The 20872-nt window shown below is 40.6% G+C and overlaps 1 protein-coding gene across 5 annotated transcripts in view; it reads left to right on the top strand.

The window, feature by feature from the left end:
• LOC131688666 (cAMP-specific 3',5'-cyclic phosphodiesterase 4A-like) overlaps positions 1-20872 on the top strand; it is a 683953-nt gene that overhangs the window by 407023 nt on the left and 256058 nt on the right. For 2 of the 5 annotated variants that reach the window (XM_058973084.1, XM_058973083.1), the window contains exon 3: positions 18766-18801. The exons of the other annotated variants lie outside the window; for them this stretch is intronic. In XM_058973084.1, coding sequence (XP_058829067.1) covers positions 18766-18801 — 36 coding nt within the window. The remainder of the gene's footprint in view (positions 1-18765; positions 18802-20872) is intronic. 5 annotated transcript variants of the gene reach the window in all.

The following is a 20872-nucleotide window of genomic DNA, read 5'->3' as shown; positions in this document are numbered from 1 at the left end:
TTAAGTCATCCCCAATGATCTTACAACACAATGTAGGAACGAAGATCAAATCATTCAACGGCTTATCATTTCTGTCACCCAACCGCAATTTCAAATAAGGAAATTTAAACAAAAGAAGGAAGGTGGATAGTATCTGGAACATCACCAAAGAAATTTAGTGTGCAGCTAGAACTGTAAGGGGGAGGTGCGCTCAAGCCTCAAGGTTAGTTCGATTACAAAAGGCACATTACTGCTTACTGGTTTCGGTTGATGTTGTTCGGTTTTCACCGAACAACATCAACCGAAACCAGTAAGCAGAATCGAACGGTGACCAAAGCTGAAAACACAAAAGGCACATTAATAAAAATGTGTTGGTGATAGCTCCTCAAGTTTTCATGACAAAATACTTAAAATTGAGCGAGTAGTACTGAATCTTCGGAGGCGGCTCGTCGAAAACTTGCTTTGCACTGTATCGTTTTAATATTTTGCAGAGTTCTTGTTCACATTATTTCAGGTAACTTCGGAAGCTTTTATTTTTTTTTCTTGATTTTTTAATTTTTCGTAGCACTATGAAGCCACTAATTCGATGTTCTCCAAAAAAAATAATTTCAGATGATATTGTGACAATTGTAATAATGATAATTTTCTAAGACGCCCCCTCCCAGTTACCAAAGTAATAATAAAAAGAAAAACAATTGGAAAAAACGAGGTTTTGTGGTATAGTGTACAATTTTCAATATATTGCAATAAAAATTTTGAAAAAAAAACGTCCAAATGTTGCATTATTGTATGCAAATTGACTGAACAGACTAACACTCTCTATATCGCCTAAAAAGTTTATTTTAGAACGATAGTTTATTTTACCGAACAAAACCACGACGCCCTTAACCCCTGCATGTACATGTTGTTCGTGGACATCAACAATTTTAAACAGCTATAAGTTTTGATTGAGGCAAGATTTGCTCACAAAAACAAGTAAGGCTGATAAATGTGACTATTGCCTTTCATTTAAGTATAAACAGTTACAAGGATCGGCTCTAAAACTGAAGTTATAGCAATTAGTCTGATTAAATTCCGGTGGAGCAGTGCTGCCAGGGACAGTATACGTTGATGACGGAAAATTAAGTTTTCATATATCTTCGTTATGTTGCAATATTATTGAAAACTTATAAAATTTATCAATTTAGATTGTCTTTGGCTACGTTTTCCACGCAAGCGAACTATTGTAAATATTCTAGGAGAATAGTATTGAGCATTGGAATGTAAAAAATGAACAGCTTTTAGCACTGCGAGGGAAGCACCTATCATTAAGAAAAAAGACTTTGATTCCACTCTTTTCAGGGTTAAATAGGCACTAGAAAAAAAAAATGGGCATGAAAGGGTCAAAGCAATTAAATTGATGTTCAATAGTAACTGGTAGCGATTGGAAAAATTATAATGAGCTTGATCATTTTAAGTATTTACAACGAATTAACATGGAATTTTTCAAAAAATGTGTTACCTTTCCAACCTTTCATATTATATTCATGGTACACGGAAAAAAATGTTCCCAATACCGTTGATAAAGTGTCATAAATTCTGGAACATTTCTCGTATTTATGTTGCGAAAACATGAGCGTAAACAAAAATCATGTGTTTTATAATTATGTTCAACTTTCCTTTAGAAACGCGTGCATTACGCTTTTATTAGTGGAGATATTTGTTTTATTTTTACGAAATTCCGCCATATCATTACCAAATCGATCAATAGTATACTAGTAACGACAGACCATGTGTGCCCGTGGAATAGTGCACAAAAGTATAAAGTATTATTCAAGTATTCGTAAACTGTTTCTCAATTCCTAGCATATTAGTCGTTATTCAACATTCATAATCTTGAAGCAGTTCACTGAATCATGAAATATTATTCATGGATACATTAACTAGTTCTGGTTCTTAGTACAATAGTCGCACCTGACCGTGCATACCGGTGAAATAGTGCACAAAATCATAAAATAGTATTTGAGTATTCGTGAACTGGTTCTCGATTTCTAGTGTATCTGTCACAGCCATGCTCGTGAAATAGTTCACAACATATATTCATGTATTCGTGAACTGATTCCCAATTCCTAGTATATTAGTGCAACTCACCAATCGTTCTCGTGAAATAGTCCACAAATTAAAGGATTCGTGAACTGGTTCACGAAGCTAAGTATAACAGTAACGATCGGCGCTTCGTGCCCGTGAAATAATGCACAAAATCATGAAAATTTTTTCGTGTATCCGTGAATTGGTTCTAGCATATTAGTCGAGACTCACCACTCGTGCTTGTGACATAGTTAACAAAATCATAACGTTTTATTCATAAATTCGTGAACTGGTTCATGATTTTTAGGATATTAACCACGATCTATGTTGCGTGCTTATGATATTTAGATGATATTGAGGGATTCCATGAGAAATCGGTCGACCGCAAAATATGACCATCGTCGATTCGAACGAAACTTTGCAGCTGTATTCGGTTTATGAATCTCCGGGATATTCTCTGTCAATCGTAATATTTTGATATTAGAGCAATTTTTCAAAAGGTCGTAGACGTTTCTACGTGCATTAATTTCAAAAAAATGTGTGTCAATTATCGTATTTTAAACAGCAAAACTATCTGAGAACGAGTTATAGTGCATGAATACACTCAGGTTTTTTTACACGGTTTTTGCGCGGTATTTCTTTATGCGTTTTTTACGCGGATTTTGAAATTTACGTGGTTTTCATTCACGCGGATTTTGAAATTTACGCGGTTTTTTAAATTTACGCGGTTTTTATTTACGTGGATTTTTTAATTTACGCGGTATCCATTAACGAGGTTCCCATTAACGCGGATTCATAAATTTACACGGTCTTCATTTGCGCGGATTTTGAAATTTACGCGGTTTCCATTTACGCGGATTTTGAAATTTACGCGGTTTTCATTTACGCGGCCTGTATCCCCCGCTTAAAAAAAACCTGAGTGTACTTCTATATGAAAAAATATACACTGAAAAAAATGTTTCATTCTTTACAAAAACAATATTTAAAAGAGTAATCGCGACAAAACCCATTTTTCTATTTTTTTTTATATTTTGTCAACAACCTAAAAAAAAAATGAATAATGAAGAACCTGTCGGTAATTTTTTTCTAACTATAACTTTATACAAGTTTTAAAATTTTGTACTAATTAATATACAAAATTGTAATTTTATTACAGAATATAATTCTAAGTATTCTTAAATCAAAATGCATTCAACAAAATTCTTCCAAAATGCGATAGTTATCGGGATATTTGGAATTTCGCTCAAACAAAACAATTAAATCGTGTAATTATGCCCTTCTAAATCTTATTCGCGTTACCCCATCATAAAATGTCAATAAACAAATGTATATCGCTTTAAGGACGTGAAAGAAAATTTTTCAGTGCATTTGAATTATGGAGAAGGTTTCAATAAAAACAGTTTTCCAAAAACAACTTTTGACATATTTTTATAATTCATACTATTTGCAGTCAAAAATACAATTTTCTTTTTGAATATGATTAAATAAACGCCATTTTTAAATCAAAATGCTTCTCACAAAAAAATTCTGAAATGTGGTAGTTCTCGAGATATTTAAAAAAAAATTTAACAGCGCAATTATTTTGTTTTATTACAACCTTTTCATAAGTTATTCGCATTTCTCCATCAACAACAATAAGTTTTTCAAAAGGCCCATAATTTTTACTATAACTTTCTCTTTGAGATCAAGGCGATGTTCTAAGAAGCATTGATTCCATGCAACTCGTTGTCAGATAGTTTTGTTGTTTAAAATACGGTAATCGAAGAAAAATTTTTGAGGTGATACACGCATAAACGTCTACGCTCTTTTGAAAAATTGTTCTTGTATCAAAACATTGAAATCTCCAAAAAAGTCATGGAGATTCATTAACCGAACACAACTGCAAAGTTTCATTCGAATCGGCGATGGTCATTGGTCATATTTTGCGGTCGGTCGGTTTCTCATGGAATCCCTCATGCTAAATGCAAACGTTTGCACTCCAGTATCTTCACTGCCTGAAGCATGGAGTCTTTAAAACAGCCAATCCCATGTGTCAGCAAGTCCTCGCTATTTAGACTCGAATCTTAAATGACCCTGCAGACTTCAACTTTATTAGCTGGTATATATATGCTCTGTACACCTTCGAAAAGGGCCCGTAGGCAACGGTAATGTCGTTTGCCTGATTCAAACTAGTTACCACCACCCGAAACTTATCAGGGCGAATTTTCGATATTTCTGTCTCGGCCGAATACCATTCCGTCAGAACTCAAGAAGTCTGCTATAGATTCAAACACTTTTTGTCTTTGGCCCGGAAGAAGATCACATAAGGCCCGGTGGCCGAGAATGGATAAACCTTGAGCCGGGAGCCGATTTTGTTTCGACCTCCCTCTCTCTTTGCGATAAACCACTGTCAAGGGAAGTCATTTTTGCATGGGCCTATGGCCCAGTACAAGCTGATATTATAGACAAGAATGGTAAGTGTATTGCTTTAGCAAATTCTCATGGGCTCAAACACCATACAACCCCTTAAAAATACCATGAATATGGTTCGTTACAAATTTTACAACCATCAAAACACCACAACATTGTCTCAATAACCCACAGATACATCAAAATATGGTTTTTACGTGGGATCTACCGGACCATGTCGATGGTGTTTTCATGGGTTGACCCAATAACAAATAGAACAAATACCATATAATGGGGGTGAATTTGGACCATGAGCTGGGGGTATTATGGACTTATCGTTTGCTCGGGCGTGTGGTACCCGGTGGGTTGAAATCTCTCGAAATATTTTTGCCAAAAATTGACCCACAACCAGTGATGTACCGATGGGAAAAATTCCATCCTCCCGGGTTTTTATTTTTGGGTTTTAACCGGGTTTTTTCCCAAATCATTTTAACCCGGACGAAATATGGGTTTTTTCGTTTTATCGAATGTATAATGTTCATTTAATTTTTTTTATCCTTTCGGCAGTCGGCACGCTGCTCTGAAAATCTAGCGAAATCGTCTTAGGGCACCAGCGGCTGCTCATTCAGTGGGTATAAGCGCGACTTCCGGAGGGTTAAAGAATCTTGCATTTACATTTGAGAGACCGAAAATAAAAGTCGCAAGGATAAAACATACTTTGTACACAGAAAAAAATATTTTGTAATTTTAAGTTTATTTTCATGCACATATTTGGAGCATGAATATAAATGTAAAATTAAGTTCCACCACAAACACACACGACTTGTCGTGCTTTCTTCAACGAATTTTATTATAATTTTACACGTGGATTGAAAATTACAGTTTCTTTAAACGGAAAACCAATGCGCTTCTTATGTATTTTTACTCGAAAACTGCTGTAAAATGAATGACATGTAATATTACACGAATGAGAGTGTAAAATTGTATGCTGTTTGGTGCTCCAATTGATTTTAACGTAATTTTCAATCAAATTTTCGATTCAATCGTTGTATGTTTACATTCGTATTGATTTACATGTCGTTTAAATTTCATTATTTTTTGGTGTGTAGAATCCACTCCAGATATCTTAGCATGTAAAAATCGAATATAAACATCAAGCGTTAAAATCATGAGCATGACAATCGCTTAGAATATTATCACCCGAAAAAGTCGGCAAGGATGAACCTCCAGTATAATTCGCTCAGAGGAAATTCCGTACAACGTTACATTCAAGATTAAAAGTTGGATAAAGAAAAGTCCTTTGCGAAAACCGGATATACTTTTTTACGGTTTTTATTCTGTAGGACATAATCGAAAAGCTCCTGTCCAATTTTTAAACTTGAAGTTTAAATTCAATTTTCACATTCTAATATATTTAATACGGGTTTTACGAAGCATTTTCTGTTCCTGCGACTTTAATTTCGGTCCATTCCATATTCCAACTGGTTTCATATAATACTGGGAACAATAGTCATTGTTACTCTGACAAGTGAAAATTAGAATAATCGTGTGATGCCCAAACTGCTTTTATTCTGCTTGTTACTCATTTTAGGGGTTGCTATACTTTTAGCGAAATGAGGTAGGTATTCACACAAAATTTAGAAAATATCTATTTAGTTCGGTGAAAAGTGACTCATATGCAGAATGCGAGTGGCCTTGACATTCGTCATTAGTATGAACCGTAATCAGAACTCTCACAAATCACAATCCGAATTTTTTCGTTATCAGCTACATCAGCAACAGTAAAAAAAATGTTTAGTTCGTTTAGGTGGATTCACAGTAAGAAGCACAATCGACTTAGCCCAAACATTGAAAAGTTTTATCACTTATTTAACCACAATATTTGTAAAAAAAAAGTTGGATCACCGCAATAACAATGATTCAATCGAGGAAAACCATTCAGAATTCATATACATGCAAAACTTTATGACAATAATGCTCATAAATAAAATAAAAATGTTTGGATAACAATACATTAATGTTCAATTACCAAAACATAAAAAAATGCAAAAAACCCAATCTTCCCGCGAAAAAACCGTTTTAACCGGGAAAAAAACCTTGGGTTTTTTCCCCAAAATTATAAAAACCCGATTTGGTACATCACTGCCCACAACACAACAACAAAATGGCTTGACAAAAACACGTGAAATGCCCCGTACATGTAAACTTGTGAATAGTGCTATTGACGCATATCTTCTATCCGACATCACAACTCGTGATATTTGTGCTGTCACAGTCAATATGACTGTTGATAACATAAACAGAAAATACGTTTATTGTCCGACACATTCGCCGCATAATGAATCCCATCTGATGATTGCAAAAGGGTTGTATCATACTGTGGCAGAAATGGGTTTCCACTTACAATCGGTGGTGATGCAAATACCCACCACATAATTTGAGACAGCTCAGATATTAATATGAGAGACACCGAATTGATGGACTTCCAAAATTATTTCCAGAAAACTCATAAAATTGAAGATCGGTTGAAAAATGACAACGTAGAAAATTTTTGAGAGCTCCCGAAAGCCCCGAAACATAGTTTTGTTGTTATAAATCAATATTTTGAGGGTACAGAATACTTTTCATGAATTATTTTGTGTGGCATTTTGATGAAATGTACAACCAATACTAAGTCCCTTGAACAGTACAAAATCACTGTAGCGCTGTGTAATAAGAAACTCTAGTGTCATTTCATTTCATTTATTTAGTTCAACATCAATTTCATGATAACACTGAATCAACAATTTGTCTCCACAATACTCGATTTGTAGCTGCAGCTCTCCAACGTCGGTTACGCCCAACACTCGCCAAATCACGTTCCACCTGGTCCGCCCATCGTGCTCTCTGCGCTCCTCGCCTTCTTGTACCAACCGGATCATTAGCGAACACCATCTTTGTAGGATTGTTGTCCGGCACTCTTGCAACATGTCCTGCCCACCGTATCCTTCCAGCTTTGGCCACCTTTTGGATACTGGGTTCGCCATAGAGTGCAGCGAGTTCGTGGTTCATCCTTCGCCGCCACACACCGTTCTCCTGCACACCGCCGAAGATCGTCCTTAGCACCCGTCGCTCGAAAACTCTTAGCGCTTGCAGGTCTTCCTCGAGCATGGTCCAAGTTTTGTGCGCGTAGAGAACCACCGGTCTTATAAGTGTTTTGGACATGGTGCATTTGGTGCGGGGCTGAATCTTTCTTGACCGCAGTTTCTTCTGGAGCCCATAGTAAGCTCGACTTCCACTGATGATGCGTCTTCGGATTTCACGGCTCACGTTATTGTCAGCCGTTAATAAGGATCCCAGGTAGACAAAATCCTCCACTACCTCGAAGGTATCCCCGTCGATCGTAACGCTGTTTCCTAGCCGGATCCTGTCGTTTTCGGTTCCGCCTACCAGCATATACTTTGTTTTGGACGCATTTACCACCAGTTCGACCTTCGCTGCTTCGCGTTTCAGGCGGGTGTACAGGTCTGTCACCGTTCCAAATGTTCAGGCGATAATGTCCATATCGTCCGCGAAGCATACAAATTGGCCGGATTTCGTGAAGATCGTGCCACGGCTGTTGAGCCCGGCTTATCGCATTGAATAGTAGACACGAGAGTCCATCACCTTGTCTCAGTCCCCGTCGAGATCCTGGATGGACCGGAAAGTTCACCCGAAATCCTTACGCTGCAGCGCACAGTGGGGCGAAACTGAAAAAAGACGGTCAAAAGTCTTTCCTGAGTTTCACAGATGTTTTCATGATTTGATGTCTTCAGGAAAGTTTCCTAGGACTACATCCCACATCTTTTAGGATAAGCACCTTAATTTTTCTTAAGGTGCAAGTGTCACTTAAAAAAAATTTTTTTTTAGCTCGGCAACCAAAAAATTTTTTTTGGGCGGAATCTTGTAGAGCAATTTATTTTGAACAACTTTGAAGAACATATCTGCCATCTATATATTTTTCCTTAAGTGATATGTAAGTTGCACCTTAAAATCAATTTTTCAACTTTCTCTTCTACAACTTAATTTTTTCTACATTCATATATTCTAGAAAGTTTTAGATACCGTCGAAACACACAACTTTTCTGATGACTCCAATGATGTATGACATGTGTATCGGAATATAAATCGATTTTTCTTTAAAAAATACTCTTTTTCATTATAAAATTTCTCAAAATTGTGAAACTTTGTGAACCAAAACTCAGCATGATTAAATTCGCCATGTTAGGTAGTAAATATAAGGGAAGTATAACAATCCGGACATTTCGGGTTTTTTAGTTTTCCTACATTTTTATACTGTATAATGCATGGATATTTCACAGTATCTATAGAGCGGGCGTTAGTAAATCAACACGTCATAATACAGAATACTAAATTCAATGCAAAATATTTCTTCTATTATCAACAAACATGTTTTTTTTACAATGGAGAAGACCTTTATGTCCTAGCCCAGTACACGTGCTATTGGTAGGGTCCAATCTACCGCACGGGGTGCACTGGGGGCGTGATGGGCTCCGCCATCATTCCTCCCAGGAACTACTTCTCGGTATTACTTCTGGGGGGATGGCTGTACTAAATGTACTCATTCACTCTCACTCACGCGTTCATACATCCTGTATGAGGCTTACTTGGGTGCTCTCTCAATCGCACTTTGATTCACTCTCAAACACTTCCACATGAGGCTGACTTTTGTGCTCACCTTTTACGTTCCATGCGAGGCTGACTTGTGTGCTCACCTTACTCATTCCTTGCTAGGCTTACTTTTGTGGTCGCCCTACCCATACCATGTGAGGCTGACTTGGGTGCTCACCCTATCACCTGATTCACTCTCAATCGTGCCACTCTATTGTACCTTTGTCACTCCCTCTGGCATCCCATGTGGGACATTTTTCTTAGGCCCCACTTCTGACATACCATGCGAGGCTGACTTTTGTGCTCACCTTTTTCATTCCTTGCTAGGCTGACTTTTGTGCTAGCCTCTACCAACCTGTGAGGCTGACTTTTATGCTCACCCTTAACATGCAGTGTGAGACTGACTTGGATGCTCACCCTTTCACTCCTCTGCCACGCCATGAGGCATCGGTAGCTTAGTTCCAACATACTACGCTACGACCCTCCCGTCTTGGCATGAGGCAGTCAACAATCAACATGTAAAAACAATGAAGTGTATGAAGCACTAATTATACATTAGAAGGACGCCTAAATTGCTTTTTACGCGGGTACATTACACGCTTAACAGTAATCCAATAATTTATAGCATTAGTAATATTTTATTTTGAATTATTGAAAATAAAACACACATCAAAGCAAATATCATTCTGAATCACTCTCAGAGCTTGCGTTTTGTGGATTTTTGAGTAACTGGAACGAAGAATGAGAGGGATAATACCAAAATTATGTAATCTTTCCAAGATTAATCGTTTTACTCATCTTCTTCTATATATATATAAAAGTCAATGTTTGTATGTATGTGATTTATGGACTCCCAAAAGGCCGATTGCCCTAAAAATTTATACGTAGTAGACATTTGTCATGGAGCGTGTTTGTGTGCTATTGATTGGGGATTATCTGCCATGGCGCTTCGGAACAAATTGTGTTTAATCCTATTTCGTTGAAAGTCGCAGCAACACGCGGCGGGTATTGGCTAGTTCAATATAAAATACTTCTATTGTTTAATAAGTGCTTCATACACTTTCATTGTTTTTTACATGTTGATTGTTGATAATAGAAGATATATTTTGCATTGAGTGTAGTATTCTGTATTATTACGCCCGCTCTATAGATACTGCGAAATATCCATGCATTATACAGTATAAAAATGTAGGAGAACTAAAAAACCCGAAAAGTCCGGATTGTTATACTTCGCTTACAAATACTACATAAAATAACGAATCTAATCATGCTGAGTTTTGGTTCACAAAGTTTCACAATTTTGAGAAATTTTGTAATGAAAAAGAGTATTTTTTAAAGAAAAATCGATTTAAATCCCGATACACATGTTATACATCATTGGAGTCTTCAGAAAAGTTATGTGTTTTGACGGTATCTAAAACTTTCTAGAATATACAAATGTAGAAAAAATTAAGTTGTAGAAGAGAAAGTTGAAAAATTGATTTTAAGGTTTAACGTACATATCACTTAAGGAAAAATATATAGATGGCAGATATGTTCTTAAAAGTTGTTCAAAATAAATTACTCTACAAGATTCCGCACAAAAAAAAATTTTTTGGATGTCGAGCTAAAAAAAATTTTTTTTAAGTGACACTTGCACCTTAAGAAAAATTAAGGTGCTTATCCTAAAAGATGTGGGATGTAGTCCTAGGAAACTTTCCTGAAGACATAAAAGCATGAAAACATCTGTGAAACTCAGGAAAGACTTTTGACCGTCTTTTTTCAGTTTCGCCCCACTGTGCAGCGTAAGGATTTCGGGTGAACTTTCCAGTTCATCCAGCGTTCTGTTTTGTACACCGTCCATCGTTGCTTTGATCAGTCGAGTCAGCTTCCCGGGAAAGCTGTTTTCGTCCATGATTTTCCATAGCTCTACGCGGTCGATACTGTCGTATGCCGCCTTGAAGTCGATGAACAGGTGATGCGTTGGGACCTGGTATTCACGACATTTCTGGATAACTTCCCACGAACTCATTAACTTTAGACGACGGAAGATGATCTGGGATAGCACTTTATAGGCGGCATTCAAAATGGTGATCGCTCGGAAGTTCTCACACTCCAAATGGTCGCCTTACTTGTGGATGGGGCAGATCACCCCTTCTTTCTACTCCTCCGGTAGCTGTTCGGTTTCCCAGATCCTGACTACTAACCGGTGCAGACAAGTGACCAACTTTTCCGGGCCCAACATGATGAGTTCAGCTGCGATACCATCTTTGCCAGCTGCATTGTTGTTCTAGAGCTGTTGGATGGCATCCTTAACTTCTCTCAACGTGGGAGTTGGTTCATTCCCGTCCTCAACTGCACTGACGCAGTCAAATCCCCCGTTGCCTTGGTCATCTGTACCTACATTCTTCTCGCCGTTCAGGTGCTCATCGAAGTACTGCTTCCACCTTTCGTTCACCTCACGGTTGTCCGTCAGCAGGCTCCCGTCCTTATCCCTACATATTTCGGCTTGCGGCACGAAGCCTTTGCGGGATGCGTTGAGCTTCTGGTAGAACTTCCGTTTATCTTGAGAACGGCACAGCAGTTCCATTTCCTCGCATTCTGCTTCTGCCAGGCGACGTTTTTTTTCCGGAAGAGGCGTGTCTGCCGCCTCCGCTTCTGATTGTATCGTTCCACATTCTTTCGGGTTCCATGCTGCAGCATGACCGCTCGCGCTGCATTCTTGTCCTCCAAAACCGCTCTGCACTCCTCGTCGAACCAATCGTTCCGTCGTCTCCGTTCCTCGTACCCGATAATGTCCTAAGCTACGTTGTTGACGGTTGCTTTTACTGTTCTCCAGCAGTCCTCTAGTGGGGTCACGTCGAGCTCTCCCTCGTCCGGCAACGCTGCCTCGAGGTGCTGCGCGTATGCAGTGGCGACACCTGGTTGCTTCAGTCGCTCCAGATCGTACCGAGGCTGCCGTCGGTACGGTACATGATTAATGGCGGATAGTTTTGGGCGCAATTTAACCATCACCAGGTAGTGGTCAGAGCCGATGTTAGCGCCACGATAAGTCCTGACGTCGATAATGCCGGAGAAGTGCCGTCCATCGATCAGGACGTGGTCGATTTGCGATTCCGTCTGTAGCGGTGATCTCCAGGTGTAACGATATGGGAGGCTGTGCTGGAAGAAGGTGCTACGAATGGCCATGTTCTTGGAGGCGGCGAAATCAATGAGTCGAAGGCCGTTCTCATTCGTCAGCTGGTGAGCGCTGAACTTTCCAATCGTCGGTCTGAATTCTTCCTCCTGGCCTACCTGAGCGTTCAAGTCCCCAATGATGATCTAGACGTCGTGGCTTGGGCAGCTGCGCGTAGAAACCGTCTTTGTCATCATCGGTGCTTCCGGAGAGAGGGCTGTGCACGTTTATTATGCTGATGTTGAAGAAACGGCCCTTGATCCTCAACCTGCACATTCTTTCGTCAATCGGCCATCAACCGATCACGAGCCTTTGCGTATCGCCCATCACAATAAAAGCTGTCCCTAGCTCATGTGTGTTGCCGCAGCTCGGGTAGATGGTATGATTACCTCTAAACGTTCGCACCATGGATCCTGTCCAACACACCTCCTGCAGCGCTACGATTCCGAACCCGCGGTCCTTGAGAACATCGGCGAGTACGCGAGTGCTGCCGATGAATTTGAGAAATCTGCAGGTCCACGTTCCAAGCTTCCAATCGCTAGTCCCTTTTCGTCGCAGTGGTTGTCGCCACTGGTATCGGTTCGCATTCTTATCTTGTTGACTTTTCGCGGCAATCGGTTTTTTACGGCTGGCTCGCAGGGCCTGACACCAACTCCCTAACTTTCCGGAGGACCATAGTGCACAGTTGAACATGGGGTCCTTCACTGGCACTCGGACGATGATCAGCCGCCCCTAACATGGGAAACATGCTGTTTTCTTGAAGATCAGACGCTCAGGCGCTCAGGCTTGCAGCAGCAAAGCCCCCCCCCCCCCCTTCCCTGTCAGCCTACGACCAAAGTTCCCACCGGGGTTGGTTACCCGATCTTCCCTAAGGTTGCTCGTAGGTCCCGGCCAGTACCACGGGGAGGTAGGGATAGGAGTTGCTGGAAAGAGGCTCTGTCTTACGCATTACTCAGCCTTTGCCGACCAAACTCTAGTGTAAAAATGATTAAAAATGCCGTCTTCCCAGTGGCGTAGTTGCGGGGAGGGTTTGGGGACGAAACAACCCCCCCCCCCCAAAATATTTTGGAGAATTTTGAAAAAAATCAATATGTTAAACAAAACGACACCTACCTTACGGCACGTTGTGGAGGCTAGCTCAACCGCCGAGGACTATAACAAGTAGATCGCGGCGAAGCGAGGAGCTGGGAGCTTATTGGTTCACGAAACGGATATCGGTACCGAGAGAAATTTCGCCACATTCTGTAGTCCTTGATTGACGGCGAACATGGACTGGAGAGTGTGAGAGAAGTATCCCCATAGAGACCACCAGGCGATTCAGCAGCACGAAGAAGGACGGGCCGCAAGCTAAAGTGGAAGACGAAAGCATTTAACGAAAGCCTCTTTGTTGAGTTACTTCGGCCGTTGTTCGGCGAACAACGGAATCAAGCACGTTGATGCGGCAAGAAGGATTGTGACGACTTGTGACGTTATAATGTCACGAAAACTAGGGCCATGCAGTAGACGGCGTGCAGATTACGGGTTAAATGAGTAGCTCAGTACGCTACACGCTGCTTGTCTTAGATCCAGAAAACGGGCTCAGAGCGTAAGATCGGAGAGTGAGAGAAGGTAAGGACTCTTTAAAACGGGAGATCAAGCTTAGCAAGCCAATTGCCATAAGTAGCTGTGCTGAGAAATAAACGCCAATCTCTGGGGGACGCGTACTGAGTCGTCATGACGAAGACGAGGGTCTGCGACACCAGCTGAATTATACCCGGGAAAACTAAAGATAATCGTTGAGGGTCTCTTCCCGAATCACGATTCAGCTACCTGGTCACCGACACAGTACGACGAAGAAGAAGGAGGTAACACAGCCGAGTGATAAGTGACTAACGACGAGCTCAAAGAAGCATCGATGTGACTAAAATCAAAGTAAACCCCCGGTCCGGATGGAATACCAACCGTGGCGCTGAAAGCTGCGATCCTGGCGTATCCGGACATGTTTAGGATGCTACTGCTGAAGTCTTTAGATGATGGTAATCCCCGAAATGAGGAAGGTGCAGAAACTGATATTGCTGCCAAAGTGTGGGAAGTCACCGAGCCATGCAACCTCGAATAGACCAATACCGCAGCGTGGAATAAAAGAATGAGCCAGATCCTGAAGAGCTACTTCCAGAGTAGAGCACTGCTGTACCAGACGAACAAACGGGCAATAGGCAATGCGAGTCACAGCGGGCGTTCCTCAGGGCTCCATTCTCTGTCCAACACTTTGGAAAGAGATGTACGATGGGGTCTTAACACTGCGGCTTCCCAGGCAAGTGAAAATCGTTGGTTTCGTGGACGATGTGTCACTAACGGTGAGACACTTGAAGAAATGGAGGTGTCGGTGACGGAGACAATGAAACCGCGAAAAGCTGAACAGGACGCTTCGACTGCTGGTCGTACGAGTTGCGATTGTGTACCGGAGGCAGTATGCCTTGTCGCCGAGATGATCCCCATCTACATTACCCTGACGGAGGATATCAAGTGCTACAAACAATGAAAAGCCAGAAACGTGAGGAAGATGATGAGAATCGATTCGATGGTGACGTGGCAACAGGAATGTGACAATACGGAGAAAGGAAAGTGGACCTACCGGCTCATCCAAACCTGTCGGCGTGGGTCAATAGAAAGCACGGAGAGATGACCTTCCACCTGAAACAGCTCCTACCGAGCGACGGTTGCTTAAGGAGTATCTTCATCGGTGTGGGTACGCAACGTCAACACTGTGCTTGGAGTGTGAGATCGTCGAGGAGACACCGGAGCGTCTTTGAATGTCCGAGGTTTGAAGTCTTTGAATGTCCGAGGAGAGTCTTTGAATGTCCGAGGTTTGAAGTGACGTGCAGGGAGCTAAAAACGGGAGGACCGGACATCAACCCGGATAATGTAGCCTACAGAATGACAAGCGACGTAAAGACGTGAAACACAGTAAACAGAGATATGATGTAGATCAGTGATTCTCAACCTGGGGTCCGAGTGCATATTGAAATTTCCAGTCATGTTTCCTAACAAATTGAAAATAACATATTGATAGCATACAAAATTGATGTTTATCTATGGGGGTCCGCAGCAACCCAGTGTGATATCTAAGGAGTCCGTGGTACGAAAAAGGTTGAGAACCGCTGATGTAGATCATGACCGTCTTACAACGGAATGGACATCGAACAACGGTTTCGAGAGAGCAATCACCGCCAGGGAACTCTCCGCAGGAATAAGCTAGATTCACCGCCGAGGACTAGTCGAGTAGACTGCAACAGAGCAGCGAGTATGAGTCGTCGAAACGCCAGCGAACCGGACGTCACGCTCCATGCGGATTCGTCAGACCGACCACGGCACCCCGCCGGTTGTTCTGATAGAAAAATAGCGAAAACCAAAGAAGAATCGATATTGGGAGAACTTTTTTCGCCAGGGAACTCTCCGTTAGCGTAAGCTAGATTCACCACTGGGGACTAGACTGAATAGACAGCGTCGAGACACCTTTAGTCGCGGGTCATCGGCGCACCAGTGCACCGGACACCCTACTTCACCAGAATCGCCGAACTGACCTCGGCACATAGCTGATTAGCTCGATCTCGGGAGAACTTCTCTCGCCGGGGAATTATCTGTCGGAGTAGGTCAGGTCCATCGTCGGGGACTAGACTGAGTTGTTCGCGAACAAGTCGAGGAGCTGAATGGATCATCAAGGAAGTAGTGCTAAATGGCCCAAGAAGAGAACTAAAGGGTTTAAAGGAGTTGCGGTGCTAAATGGTACCGGTCACGGAGCCAAACGGCTCAAGAAGTTGTAGTACTGAAGAATCGGTATCGGGAGAACTTCTTTCGTCTGGGACCTCTCCGTCAGCGTACAGTCAGATTCACCGCCGGGAACGAGACCGCCTAGATCTCGACGATACACCACCAGCCGCGCCGGGGCTCCAGCAAACTGGATGCCCTACTCTACTGGAATCGCCGAACTGACCGCAGCATCTGGCTGGTTGGCTCGCTTTCGAACTTCTCTCGCCGGGGAACTTTTCGTCGGAGTAGGCTAGATCTATCGTCTGTGACTAGACCGAGTAGTTCGCGAACCAGTCGGAAACTCAACGAAGAAGTGGTACTGAATTGCACAAGGGAACTGAAGGGCTCAGTAAATTAGACAGTCTGAAGTTTGCCGCCCAGATTGTCCTCGTAGGGGAAGAGCATTAATTCTATACCAACAGCTAGCTTTCCTACCTTGACTACCCAAACCCGTTCCCTGAGTTGTTGGTTTTGAACATTTTTTTCCTGCTCAGAATGTTTTTGAACAATTTTTCATATATATACAAAAAAAAATCATATCCCCCCCCCCCCCCCCGAAAAATTTTCTTTCTACGCCACTGCGTCTTCCGTTTGCCGCTGGTGCGTCAAGATCTATCTCAATGAGCATTTGAATTTTTTTTATATTCAATTATAACATAGCTCAGTGGGATTGAAAATTAAGCAAAATAATACATCTTAACGTAATCTTAAACCGCAATTAGATGTTGCATATAAGGTCTCGTGCTAGTTGAAGCCAACGGTAAAAACTATTTGAGTTTACTGTGACATTTAGAATAGAAGCCTCCTGCAGTTGGAATTGAAAACAAGCTATGTTTACTAAGCCCAATTTTTGCCAACTTTTATAGACAGCTTAACTGACCTATTTTTTCTATTTATATATCAACGTTGTTTAACACAAAGGAAGCCATACAAAGATCCAGTGCATTCCTACTTTCAAAAAAGAAAACTATGATGCAGCTTTGTTCGCTTTACATTTTCCGTACTACTCGATTGCGTCGGATGCAGCCGAATATTGCTGTTTCCAACGCGAAAACCCATTAAAGACGATCAACAAACAAGGTAAACATTTTATTTGACTTCTGGCAGAATATCAAAAGAAACCGAAAATGACTGTACCACCCCAACAGAGAAAATCCAATTTTATCCACCACAAAATAGTATTTTCAGTTGCATACTTCCAATTCTGTTGAAAAATGCATCGTGGATCAGAATATGCGTTCCCTTGTTAAAATATCTCCGACGGCATTCCTTCTACTTTCACCCATGTTCTTATTTTCATTGCATGTTAATGGTTTCTTTTTTCCTCGGTTCTCTATCTCTGAATGCAGCTGAATCTAACAATAAATTCAAAGCGATTGAAACGTCTTGCTGCCACAATTCAATAGTTTGACTTTCGGTTGAGACACACTTCGTAGCTGACTCTTAGGACAAATGCAATGATTCTACTGGTACAAAGAATTACTCCGAGTCGTGGTCGAGTATGTTACGACTTTTTCACGATATCAGGCGCTTACACTCTAATTAAAGTAATTCAGCGATTACAGAACCCTTGATAGAGAAAGTTGATCAAACGATTGCAATCAATTGTGACTATGTACCAGGAAAAGAGGCATTTGTTTATTTCTTTACATATTTCCACAGAAAAAAGAACCATTTATGTTGCATCCTGATTAAGAAAATATAACACAAAACACCAGTTTGAAAACTGAAGCGCTTTTCTTTTCTATGAAACTCGTCCCATTTTTAATTCTTTTTTGTTTCGATTGTTCCATTTTTCAAACGTCGCCGTTTTACTCAGGCGCTCCGTTTAACGGCCGCAGAGCTGTGAGAGCGCGAAAGTACCAGCGAAACTAACAATGGACCGTGACCTGTCGTACTCGATCTTATGGCACTTTATTGTTTTTCTTTGTAATAAATAAATTTTAAACAATGACCCAGGGCGTTTGGTTTTTTTAACGATGAAGCATTACGGTAAGATTTTTACAAATTGCAATAGGATTAAGATTCTCCACACAGAGCGGCTAACCGTTTTGTCAATCCTGTTGGTGTGGGGGGAATTGGTATCGCAGAGTTGTAACGTTAAAATTATTCAAATTAAATACCACCGTGAAACTTTGCCCCATTAAAGGCGAATAGGAAATTCATAAGTCGAAATTCCTAAAGCCAAGAAAAACTCAAATCAAACAATTTTCTTAACTTCCAGGAAGCAGCCCCATTTGGGCAAACGTTAAACTTGTCTTCTGTTGCCTTCTTCAAGTCCACGTTTCACCATAATAGACTACGTTGCCTGGCACGCTACTGCTGCCTGGGCTGGCTCGCTCCGCTCCATCAGTAGCATGCAGAATTTGCATTTTTCAACGTAGGGCAACTGTGCGCATCCCAAAAAAGAACAACACAAGAAGGACGGCTATGTTGATTTAAGAACACATTTAGGCGAATTGAAATGATGATGGGTTTGGGCCAAAAAGTTTTACCACCCCTCCCCATCTTCCACCCAGCGGGCTCCGCAGTCAATGTTTTATGAAAGGTACTCCTGATGTACGAAGAGAAGAAAAAAAGCTCGCTGTAAGATGAGCATTGAGCAATCATCCGCCGACTGGTCTCATTGCTGAAATTCTTTCGTGCTTTCGCTGTCATCAAGAAGACGAATATTGACTTGAGATTCTCGGAATTTATTATGACTTTATTTTAATGTGTTTTTCTTTCGCTTTTTTCAGGTACGTTGGATAAAACCTAACCTCAACCACTGCACCGTGAGTGAATTTAGTTATAAAAGAACAAATTGTTCAACCTGCTGGCTGTTGATTGCGATAAAAAATCTAGTAACCCGAGATCACTGTGCGAGTTGTTGTAATATCAAGCACTGCTGTTATGCAAAATGAGCGTACCCCGATAAAGAGCTGACAAACAGCGCGGTTCATTTGATATCCTTTATGATAGAAAGACTCTGAGGGGGAATGTTGTACCCTTAAACAGAAACTGCTTGTAATATCGTGAATCACTTCAATTCCAATTCTCTGGTTGCGAAATTTATGTATGCTGCCTTCCCCTAGTTACAGGAATAATTATACTGATATTTGACAGGCTGAGAGCAAGTTTGGGCTTGGGATGAAAAGAGCAAAACCGGTTTGAGTACCAGTAAGAGCAGAAATGGGATAAACAAAACCATAGCGCAAAAATAGGGTATAAAGATATACCAAATTTGCCCTAAGAGGAGAAATATTCCATTTTTAGCCTAAGAATGGTTTCAGAAATTATTTATAACATATCATTCATAACCATCATCGATTTGGGTGTCAATTGAAAATGGGTGGCCAGTAGAAATCGGAAATTGGATTTCAAAACGGCATTAATCATCAATTTCCGTTGTATACTGATTACTTCCTTTTAAATGACATCCGATCGACGAAGTTTTGGAATGTTAGGAGGTATCCCAAGCAACAATTTTAGTTATATTTAAATTTTATAGCGTTTAATGAAACTAATATTTAAAACCTCCCATGCCAACCTTATGGTCTTATGTACTTTCTACAGGCTGCTATAAACGCATGTTGTGACAAATTGGCCCAGTTTTATTGTTATCAGTAGAACTTGTTATGCAAACTATCATTGGAGTAATAGTTTCATTACAGTTCTATTTTACTCTATAGGTGTGATATTAAACCAACAGCATAAAACCTTCTCCTGACCTAGCAATTTGGAAAACCATTATATGAGCGCTATTAAACCATCATAAAACTGTGTAAAGTTATCCTGAAGAAGTCCATAAAACTTCTTATGCTATCCATGTTGGAACTTTCAGTTTTAACCTGGATTTTTTCACTGATTAGATGTATTCAATAAAATTTTATCGTGGTTTTATTCCTTTACATAGCATGATGTCAATCATCAAACAAAATATCATATTGCAAGGTATACATTTTTTCAGAATAGTGAATATAAAAGAACGTTATTATTGTATATAACACATCCATGCGCGTTTGAAGGCATGCCGTTGAGGATTTATTATGAAATATCATGAAAAAGCAACGCAAAATACATGCGCCCCATGAAATCTGCTGGAAACGAGCATTCGGTAATATTTTTCTGTAAATAATGAAACAACACTTAACCAAGTTTTGGTAAAAAATGTTAAATGTTTTGTTAAAAAGTACATATTCTTTCAAAAAAATGTCTTAAAACGTTTGATTCCACCCTGCAAACGAACAAGAAGGCGTATATTTGAGAATTTTTCTTTACAATTTGCTATTTTTGCTTCATGGCGACATTTTTTTAAATAAAACTTGGTATACTTCAATAATTCATTCATAAGACAATCCCTCCTAAAACGGTCATAACTGAGCAATTCAAATAGCAAGTGTGTTTATCATGGTACTTCTGCATCTATGTTTTATGCTGGACTAAATCACAGTTTACTGGTTTTGATTATTTTGACAGTGACTTTGTCCAGAATGGTTAACGAAAGGTGAGAGTTTTTACCACAGACTAACAGACATAACAGTATGAGGGAATCCCCTCAAAAAACATCGATCCAACAATTTTCCCAGGAAACTAGCTCCACCTTTTATTAACGGTCCCAAACACTGATTTGCTGGTGAGTTACCCCTCCGGTTTGTTACATGCTTGTTCGTTCATATGCCAGTTGCGCCATAATTGCAAAGGTAACCACAGTCCCAACTACAAAAATATTAAAAATGACCGTTAAAGCGGGCGAACGGTGCGGTTGTCAAATTTAAGTAGCGCAATAGATTAAAACAAAGACGCTGAATACTCGCTATCTCTATAGTGTGTTCACCATTTACTGTCAGTGTCATGTCCAATCGA

This window comes from Topomyia yanbarensis, chromosome 3 (genome assembly GCF_030247195.1).
Source record: "Topomyia yanbarensis strain Yona2022 chromosome 3, ASM3024719v1, whole genome shotgun sequence".
Lineage (NCBI taxonomy): Eukaryota > Metazoa > Arthropoda > Insecta > Diptera > Culicidae > Topomyia > Topomyia yanbarensis.
Note: the sequence above shows the minus strand (reverse complement) of the source record. Positions and strands in the feature narration are given on the sequence as shown.